Here is a 10,016-nt window from a genome sequence, read left to right as displayed (position 1 = left end):
CTCTTCTGCACAATCTGCAGATACCCCCGCCCGCGGCGGAATTTTTTGTTGACGTCACATTTTTTCAGAAGAACGCGCATTTTGCCCCAGAGCAGTGTGAGAGCACGTGCTGGGCACCGACTTTGTAATGTAAAGCCCGGCCAAGTGCACGAGGCAAAACTTTCCAAAAGACTCGCAGCGCGTGCATCGTCGAAAAGATTACGTCAACAAAAAATTCCGCCGCGGGCCAACCCATCCCGGAGTTGGACACTCTTGTTTATCTACTCTTGATGATGGGCATTGGGCAACTTCATTTCAGGCCTGAACTACAGAAACTACAAATTCAATGTAATTATCATTTTGAGTATTCCCATGACAATGACTGTTTTGCCGTATTGGTACCTAGTACCTGTGTAAGTATCATAACAAAAAATGACTGTAGTCTGTCTGTAGCCCAAGCTACGATGGTTTTTGTATATGCCGCGCGCAGCGCGCGCCAGCGGCCTTACCCCTGCAACACGCGCCCGGCCATGCCATGGCCGTTTACATGGAAACGAGTATGGCGTGCTCGCGCTCACGCCAGAATTTTTTTGGAATTTCCCTGATATTTGAATTTTGGGTCCGAACACTGCATGAATGAGTAAAATAAAAACAGAGAGAAGACTTTCCACCTGCACTTTCTTGTCCTTGAGGCTAGCATTCCCAGTCTTCTATGGTGTAAATAACAGCTCCGCACAGCGATTGTGCACTACATACTTTGCTCACCAGCCAGGTTGTTTATAGTGTCGAATGGTTCTCGCGTCGAGTGAATCGCGTCCTGTAAAATGGATTTTCTGTGCATTTGCTGCCCACCTGGTAGCTCTGCTGCTATTCGACATTGGCATGTTTCCAGTCAAGCAGATGAGTAGTGACAATGCTGAATGGAGAGATTATGGCCTGGAGCCGGGTACGGATGCGCCACTTCGTTATGAGCGCGTCTTCAAACGAGTCGTGGTGATGCTGATCGATGGGATTCGAGCTGATTTCGTGTGGAACGACAGGGGCCGCATGCCATTCACCCAGTCACTGCTGGAAAGTCAGCACGGCGTAGGTTTGGTGACCCTGGCTCAAGCACCCACGGTTACACTGCCACGTATCAAAGCCATACTCACTGGGTCAGTTCCTGTGTTCAGTGATGCTATACTGAATCTTCAACAGTCCACGTCCTTGTCCAGTGACAATATCCTTGCTTACTCCAAACAGCATCACGGCAGCAACATAGTAGCGTACGGTGACGACATATGGGGCACCCTGTTCCCGGCGGACGGGGCGTTCCTGCGCCACGAGTGGGTGGTCTCGTTCTTTGTGAGCGATTTCATCGACGTCGATTTGAATGTCACACGTCATGTGACGCCCGAGCTGCAGAGTGCGGACTGGGACATACTGATCTTGCACTACCTCGGCTTGGATCACATCGGCCATTTCGAGGGCCCTACGAGCAGTCACGTGCCTGGAAAGCTGCTGGAGATGGACGAGATCGTGAAGCAGGTGTATGAAACACTCGACAAGGATAGCGTCCTGCTTGTTCTCGGTGATCATGGCACGGGTGATGCAGGTGGACACGGTGGGTCGTCAGCAGCAGAGGTGCGTACACCGGCCATGTTCTTCAGTCCTGGGATAAACAAACATGCCGCAGCTGCTACAGTACTCGCCAATCCGGCCGGAGAAGTGGACCAGACTGACCTCGCCTCCACCCTAGCTGTGATGCTCGGTGTCCCGATTCCCAAGGCGAATATGGGAACTCTGATTTCTCCAATGCTGTCTGTACTGTACGCCGATGCGCCACGCTCTCTCTTGCGCGTTCTCGCTGCCAACACCGCGCAGCTTCTGGGCGCGGTGAATGGCAGTGCCGTACCAGGTGCTCTGAAGGAGCGTTTCTTTGCCCGTCACGCGTCTGTATCTTCTCTGCATGCAGCCTACGTGGAGCGTCACATGGGTGGCGCTGACCCATCGCTGAGCATATCACATGTGAACAAGTTAGTGCACGATTATCAGTTATTGTTGGATGAAGCCAGCGCGGCTCTCGTCAAGAGTAGTGTGTTGTACGACACATCTGCCATCTCTGTTGGCCTGTTTCTACTCGTGTCCGTCTTTGTGCTGTCGCTCCTCTTCAAGTTGCGTCCGTGTGTGTTCAGGGTTCTCAAGGCCGCTCCTGTCCTGTTTGTGGGCAGCGGTGTGAGTGTGTTTGTGCACGTGATGATCTGTACGTCTCCGTCGCTCAGCCAGTCGCCATGGATTTGTTCCGTGTCACCGATGTCCACTCCGGTCATCCTAGTCTTCTTCACAGCCATTGTACTGAACATCGCCGTGCTACTGTCACTGACTAAGAGTCTGTTCACTGATCGCAGTGCCTGGCTGAACAGGGTTTCTCCCATCGCCGGCATGAGTGCGAGGGCACGTGCTCTTGCTGTTGGCGGTGTCGTTCACCTCCTGTTCTTGTCTGCCAGTAGTTTTGTCGAAGAGGAACATCAAGTCTGGTACTTCCTGACCACTTCTCTCGTACTTTTCTCAGGAATCCAGAATTGTGTTTCGGGAGCCGGAGCTGGGTGTGCCAAGCTGCTGCCATCACAAGCCAGTCCGTTTATTCTATCCCTTGCGTTGCTGCGACTGATGCGCTCCTGGTGCCAGACGGGCGACAAATGGCTTCATTTGCCCGACTTGTCTTCCTGGCTGGCTGCCGAGAAGCGTATTGCAGCGCGCAGTGTAACTGGTGCACTGGCTCTGGTCACCGTTGCTGCGGTGTTCTGCGTGAAGTTTCGCCAGCGGCACATTCCTGCATGGTGTCTCGGTCTGCTGCTGCTGCCCGGCCTCCTGTTTGCGTTCCTGGCTAGATCAGCGATGGGCTCGTTTGCCGTTCCTGGTGTCGTGGCTGCATTGTTATCATCAGACGGGTACCTTGAATCTCATGTAGTGTATGTTCTGTGTATTGTGATAGTGTTCGTTCAGAGTTCTCTGTCCTTGCTGCGAGCTTTACTAGGCTCTGGCACAACTGGTGACCACTGTGGCTTGCAGGTCTTCTACTCGGTCTACTTGCTGCTGATGTGCTTGATAACACGCGCTCAGAATGTGCTCGTAGTGGCCGCACTCGGTGTGCAGCACGTGTTGTTTGATCGGTATGTCTGGCCCAGCATGTCGGCGACTCAGGTAGCCGCGTCCAGTCTCTGGATGGGGTTCGCCGGTTTCTACATGCAGGGCAACTCCAACGCCATCGCCAAGATTGACCTCACGCCCGGCTACGTGGGAATGAGAGACTTCTCACCGGCCCGCGTGGGTGTGCTCATCACACTCAGTGTATGGTCTTCCTTGCTGCTCTGGATTCTCGCCGGGTTTGGGCATATTGTGCGTCGCCAGTACGCCTGCAGAAGGCCAGTTTCAAGACCGGTCGATTGCAAGCTGAGCGTGCACAGAACTCCAGAATATGAGGCTAAGGGCAACAATACACGTGCGCAGCAGCAGCAGCATGGTAGTCATGTTGATGAATTCTTGTCGACCGTCATGCTATATCAGATGGCTATCGCGACCGTTGCTGCTCTTGTTACCATGGCAATGCGCCAGCACATCATGGTCTGGACGGTGTTCTCTCCTAAACTGCTTTACACAACGTCACAATCCATACACCTCATATGCCTGCTTAGCGCTATGCTTCTCTCCACTTTCTTATCCAACTGGAGATAGTTTCCTTATTTATGTGTGGCTAGGCATGGCTATGTGAAGAAGCAATGCTCATTTTTTTTTAGTGCATAGTTTTTGCACTCTACTCACACAGAAGTAATTAGAATTCTAGCTTGCTGGCAAGCTAGTTTTTTTCTGAATTTTAAAAGGGCAATCCCCGCATCTGATTCATCTATTTAAAAATGTGTACTCGTACATGAGGTCACGGGTCTCTGCACGAAGAAAGGTGTTGTGTGCATTTTGTTTAGTGCCATCGTTTCAAACTCGCCAGTGAGTACTGACCAGGCAGGGAAGCCTAGCACGACGAACATACCGGTACGTTGAAAGTATGCTGAAGCACTGAACAGCTGGCTTCTGTCAAACACTGTAAGTATATATTATTATTAGTTCCCGGTGCCAAGAGGCAGGCTCACACCCCAGTATGGTAACTTCCCCATGTCTAACCCACAAGACGAAGTGAATACGGTTGTAGTCATACTGGCCGAAATTACACACTGATGGTTTTATTTTCATGGGTTGAGAGCTCAATGGAATAGGGAAAAGTCTGAAGAAACAAATTGGCTATCACCACCGGGATTCGAACTAGGGACCTTCGCTTGAGGCCAGCTATGCTCTAACCACTGAGCTATTGTGTAGCTGTTATCCCAGCAGATGATCCTCGATCCTGAGCTGATGATCCTTATAATGTATCACTTGTACTTGTACGAACGTGCTATGCAGTGGTGGAGTTGTTGTTGTTGTTGTAGAAGAAGTTTATTTAACCTGTCCCCGGGGAAAATTGCGGAAAAAAATCGCAAAAAACGCGGGGAAAAACGCGGCATAATATGGCATAATTTGCGGTGAATTTGCGGTAAATATGCGGTGAATAATATTGATGTGCGGCAATTTTCAGTGAGTATGTAGTGAAATCAATCAGTTACAAGTCTCTGGTGTAAGCACTCGTCATATTTGAGTAAAAAGCCGCCACGATGAGACGTTGCTGACCGAACAGTGCACTGTGTGTACGTGTAGTGTAACAAAAAAGTTCAAAACCGCGGGGAAAATCGCGGAAAACGCGGTCTTTTAAAAAATCGCAAAAAAACGCGGAAAAAAACGCGGCCGCGGAATCGCAATTTTCCCCGGGGACAGATTTAACGTCGCACCGCAAACAGGCGATTTCGCCTCCTTTGATACATGTGGACGACAGAAGGAATGAGAGAGAGGGGGGGGGGGCAGAAGTACGGAGAGAGGAAGGGTAGAAATAAATAAGCAAATCAACCTCAGGGCTACACCAAAGCAAAAACGGCATGGGAACATACTATTAGGGGCCGTCCGTAAATATTGAACTTTTTTCACCAAACGAATTATTTTAGTTTAGACCCAACCCCTCCCTCCCCCTCAGAACGTAAAAAATGGTTGACATATACATGCATATACAACAAAAGTCACAAGTGTGTCACTGCTCCTATGGCCATGTACATGTATCGAAGTTTTCTGAAACGAAATTGGTCAACCCCCTCCCACCCCATAACGAAATTATTTCGTTTCGTGAAAAAAGTTCGATAATTATGGACGACCCCTTAATGGGCCCTTATACAAAATAGCTTCATACATGTATATTGCAAAACACGTTTACTATTCTTCAGTCCGCTATACCACAGAAACACACTAGCCGAAAAGCATGGAGTAGGGTTTGAAATCCATGGCTGACTGTAGCAGTGAAGTACTACTGCTATAGTGATTTCACATCTTCGTCATGTGACTCACGATGTGTTAGGGATCGGGTGCTGTGGGCGTCGTAAAATACGACTCCCTGATATCAGCCAATGGTGAATGAACGTTCTTCATTGGCCAGCACCGGAGTACTTGTACAGCAACACTGAGGTACTGAGGTACTAATTGCTATAGTGATTTCACATCTTCGTCCTGTGACTCACGATGTGTTAGGGATCGGGTGCTGTGGGCGTCGTAAAATACGACTCCCTGATATCAGTCAATGGTGAATGAACGTTCTTCATTGGCCAGCACCGGAGTACTTGTACAGCAACACTGAGGTACTGATCCTGGGCACCTGTGCTATGGATCATAGTACACATGATATTAACGATGGCAATCAGGGAGACGTGATACTGATACTGCGCTTTCCTGGTGTGAAACATGGTACTGACTCTAACTGAGTATGTCATGATGTGGCTGCCACAGCACTGCCAGTACGTGCAGTGACCGTGACCTTGTAAGTAATTAGTTAGTGGTGGCCAATGCTATAACTTAGTATAAGTGGCACAGTGTACAGTGCCACAATTGCCCATACAAACTAACTTTACTTGACCGTTGATAATGAATTGGTCGCCGACACTGTTACTACAACTTTATAATGAGGCTTTGTCGAACCCGGCTTTTGTAGGCCCAAATTGAATCATTTTTCTAGTGACAGGTAAATAATCAGGAAGTTTCGAGTTGAGAGCGTGTTTATATCTCTGGCCAACACAACCCAAGGCTGATACCTGGTATAACGCAGTGATGTATCTTCCCCTTTCATTGCCCCAAGCCAGGATAGCTCTATACGTTGTAGGTGGTGTGTGTTTTGATCGATTATCGTCTTGACCTACTGTCACTCGCATTCTGACCTCTGCTAGGGGAAAGCGACCCCCGAGCCATCATGCAGCATCCCTGTATGAGTGCATCCGTCTGACAATGACAGCGGCGGTGGCGTGTCTACACTTTACGGGTATCCAGAGGCTGATGGTAAGGCCGGTTTACCCACGAGGGCAGTCTTGACCCTTTCACCTTTCCAAACCACTGAACCAGCTATAAGTATAGCTTGACTTAACCAGCAGTCAAGCTATACTTTGCAAGCCCAGGCTGTAATACAATATCGTCCTTAAAATAAAAAATAAATTTCACGGTTCGCGTGAGACTCGGCTGGAAGCCGAGTTTTCCGCATCCGCCGTGGGAACGCCACCCTTAAGTTGATCCCTAATCAAGTTTGTTTTACTACATTGTACAAATAAACACCAGACCCTCTCACGGAAGTGCTAATGATTACAAAGCCCCATGTTACACGTGACTACTAAGCACTGGGCGAGGACTGTAATACACTCTGGTGCTGCAGCGAGCCACCGTGACTGGTTGATAGGACTGAGACTCCGCTTGTCATCATGCACAGCCTGTTACAATTTTTCTCTCCAAGTTAGTTCATAACACAGATCATGGCTCACAAGTTAGATTCGCTCATGGCAGTCTGACGCCATGACAGTTGGCAAGCTTTAGAAGTGAGATCCATCTAGCTGAGGAAAAGGACGTTTTGCAGCCTCCATGTTAGGTCAATGAGTCTTGTCAGGGTTAATGTGAACAAGTCCTGAGGATTTGTACTTTTGACAGCGTTGTGTTGTAACTTGTAACTTGTAAGCCTAATCCAGGCAACAACGCAACACAAGCTTACAATGCTGTACCCTTTAATACGGCTACATGTACCTCCTAATTTGTCACGCATCCTCACTATACGTGACAGCACAGTACATGTATCTCTGAGTTGATACATCTCCTGACCATGCGTGCGTGCGTGCACGGTTAGGACTAACAATGACACGTGATAGGAAGGAGTATCAATGTCTCTGAGTGATATCGGTGTTAATAATTGACAGAGGGGAACAAATCGGGTCGGTGGAGTGAGTTACTTGCGTAACAAAGGACACATGTACACTGTATGACATGTACTTGTAAGGATACTCAATGTCATTAAAACGATGTGTCTTATTTTTAGAAAGGAAACCAGATCGATATAGACCAAAGGACCTGGTTTTAACAAGATTACCGGACGAATGTCCGTCCCTGTAGTGAGGGTTAAAGATAATTGGTGTGCGCCATGGCCTTAGATCACCTATATTCACATAGTGTCAGCATCATGGGATGGGCAGCCCATAGTGGCATAGACTTGTATTGAAGTAAGGCATCTCTATATAGTACAGTTTTTCATCGTCTGTACTATGACCTAAGCATACCAGCCAATGTCGCTGTCTGTCAAGTTGTATTTCCTGATCAGGTACTCTCGTTCACGGACCCATCAGAGGCTGGCTGCTAGCCGGTGCCTGGTTGGTATTGGCAGCTTCTCGGCAGGACGGACCTTGTACGACGCGCATGAGTCCGCTCACTGAACAGCAGGTGGATTCTCGAGGATCGTAGATTGTCGTGCCCGCACAACACGCCTCCTTGGGGGAGTCGATGGCCACTGGCTGACCACCGCAGCAGACCTGCGTAGCACCGTCAATAGAGTCGCATCCGCAGCACACTGCCTTGTTACCAGTCGTCGGTACTGGGCCTTTCTCACAGCAGAGGTGACCCTGGGCGGGTGCCAGGAAGTTCTTGCAGCACATATCCATTCCTGGCTCGTAAATATACCGATCTGCACAACACTTCTCTCCCTGTAGAATGTCGTACGCCTCCGGACCACAGCAGGCCTGGTCAAAGGCAGCACGCTCATGACCCATACAGCACTTCTCCGTGCGATTGTCCACCACTTCTCCATTGCAGCACGCGGCGAATCTGCGCAGACAATGGCATTCGCAAGAGCACAAAACACCAGGTCAGAACATTGGCCTTCGTTAGCACAATTTTACAATGTAGTTGTCAAAAGACGTGATGTTTAGGTAGTTTAACTGTTAAGATAAAATGATATTGTAAGCTCCCGCACAACTGTCCAGGGAACATGTGTGTGTGTGTGTCGTGATTGCATCTCGTATGTAAAGGTACAAGTGCATGGCAACGCCAGCTACTGCCTTTTAATGTACTGTATTAGGTGTTCATATTTAATCATATTCTACTCTGCCTGACACTTCAGGCCTTTCAATTACTTCATGGCGTGGTCTTACAGCATACATGTACATGTATATCAAGCTACGTCAAGAAGTAAAGCAACTACTAGTAACTTACTGTGGAGGGGATCTGAGAAGAGACACCGAGCCGTGGCAGCACATTTGGATAGCTGGATCGTAGTACTCTCCATTTGAACAGAGGACGAGATGTGGATGGTGGGCTGGCTGATGCGGCACTGCCACTGGTACATGTACAACTTGCTGGGGCGGCTGCTGCGGAGTAGCTGGTTTGCTTTGGACGGGCGTGGACTGTGGAGGCTGAGGTTGAGCCTGTTGCGGCGGCTGAGGTTTCGCAGTTATCGGTCGCGATCCCTGAGCTGGTGGTGCCTTGATGGTGGGTTTAACCTTTGCATGGGAGGCCGAGGGAGGACTAGGTGGCATGGGAGCTAAGGAGGGCATTTTCCCCAGAATGGTTCCTTGTTGCCCGTGCGCAAATGGACTCGCCACAAGCACGCAAAGAAAAGAAGCGATCAATATTATGGAATTCATTTCCAACTCCCTTCTATGGTGAATTTCAGAATAGGACACTGATGAAATTAGTTAAGTTTTAGAAAGGAACAATTGCAGGTTAAAAAGACGCTCGGGCCTTCTGTCTCTCGGGTCGTCACTAAAAAATATTAAAAGCGGAGTTCGTTCAGCTGCAAAGTCAATGAAGGTTTGTGATCGAAACGGCAGTTTTTATACCACGGCTCTAGGTTAGCAAGCGCGATCGTACAAGCGAACAAGGATAGCGCATGGGCAAATTGCAGTTTGTCCCGCTGACAGGTCCATGTTTGAAACGTAAAGAACGACTATAGGCAGATTGAGTTTGAGAGCTACAAATCACCTGCTGGCGCTTCCGTTTTCGGCGGATGCTCATTTGGTTGATGCCCAGACAACACTACGTCACTTTCGCGTTCGTCATAATAATCGTCCAGGTGATTATAGCTGTATGCAGCACCCAGTAACAAGCTAGCCCTGCATACATGCAGGTCAGGTGCATGTGTTCGGGTATATGAAAGGCGATGCATTCGAGAGGGTAGATGGTGACATGGCCACTCGCCTCGTTAGCCCCACAACAAAAATCCTCCAGGGGTCGCCCTTCCTCCTGTCAGATAGCTAGCCTGACGTAGTCTAGACCCGCTGCGTGCAAAATGTTGAGGTACTCTGTTGAGTAGGCATTAGTTAACTGTCAAGCTTCTCCTCTCTGACCCACAGTGGCCATGGTCCATGGAGCAAGAATACCCCCATGGATCCAGCACATGGATACTAGTAGCATACACGACAGCCGTATCATACGTGGCCAGGTTTCCAAGCGACCTGAGCCTGTATCACCGAATTCCTTCGCCAAATACGCGTTGTATACGTCTCGAGGGTGAATCAGATTCTGCTGCTGTCAGTATGTGAGCATGAGGCTCGCCATCTTTCCGATCTACGTGTGACGTGTTACTGTATACGGTCCCCAATGAGTGATGAGAAGCGTGTGGAACACGACAG

At 49.1% G+C, this 10,016-nt stretch overlaps 2 protein-coding genes across 2 annotated transcripts; one reads left to right on the top strand and one right to left on the bottom strand.

Moving 5' to 3' along the window:
* Nucleotides 1-608: 608 nt before the first annotated feature.
* LOC135808488 (GPI ethanolamine phosphate transferase 2-like) lies at nt 609-3,852 on the top strand. The gene has a single exon (XM_065321685.1). It carries the CDS (start codon nt 769-771, stop codon nt 3,691-3,693), a length of 2,925 nt encoding a protein of 974 aa, XP_065177757.1. The 5' UTR covers nt 609-768; the 3' UTR covers nt 3,694-3,852.
* Nucleotides 3,853-7,259: 3,407 nt separating this feature from the next.
* On the bottom strand, nt 7,260-9,205 carry LOC135808487 (galaxin-like). The gene is made up of 2 exons (XM_065321684.1): nt 8,599-9,205; nt 7,260-8,211 (listed from the first exon to the last, which is right to left on the bottom strand). Exons 1-2 carry the CDS (start codon nt 9,027-9,029, stop codon nt 7,722-7,724), a joined length of 921 nt encoding a protein of 306 aa, XP_065177756.1. The 5' UTR covers nt 9,030-9,205; the 3' UTR covers nt 7,260-7,721.
* Nucleotides 9,206-10,016: the final 811 nt, after the last annotated feature.

The sequence above is a fragment of the Sycon ciliatum genome, chromosome 2, assembly GCF_964019385.1.
Source record: "Sycon ciliatum chromosome 2, ocSycCili1.1, whole genome shotgun sequence".
NCBI classification, from domain to species: domain Eukaryota; kingdom Metazoa; phylum Porifera; class Calcarea; order Leucosolenida; family Sycettidae; genus Sycon; species Sycon ciliatum.
This window is presented reverse-complemented; position numbering and strand designations above follow the sequence as displayed.

What these genes read in the sequence shown, in the direction of transcription:
- LOC135808488 (XM_065321685.1), top strand. Translation starts at nt 769, where the DNA reads ATGGTTCTCGCGTCGAGTGAATCGCGTCCTGTAAAATGGATTTTCTGT.
- LOC135808487 (XM_065321684.1), bottom strand. Translation starts at nt 9,029, where the DNA reads ATGAATTCCATAATATTGATCGCTTCTTTTCTTTGCGTGCTTGTGGCG. An exon ending in CTTCTCAGATCCCCTCCACA is followed by an intron (nt 8,212 to 8,598) that starts GTAAGTTACTAG and finishes TTGTCTGCGCAG; the next exon opens with ATTCGCCGCGTGCTGCAATG.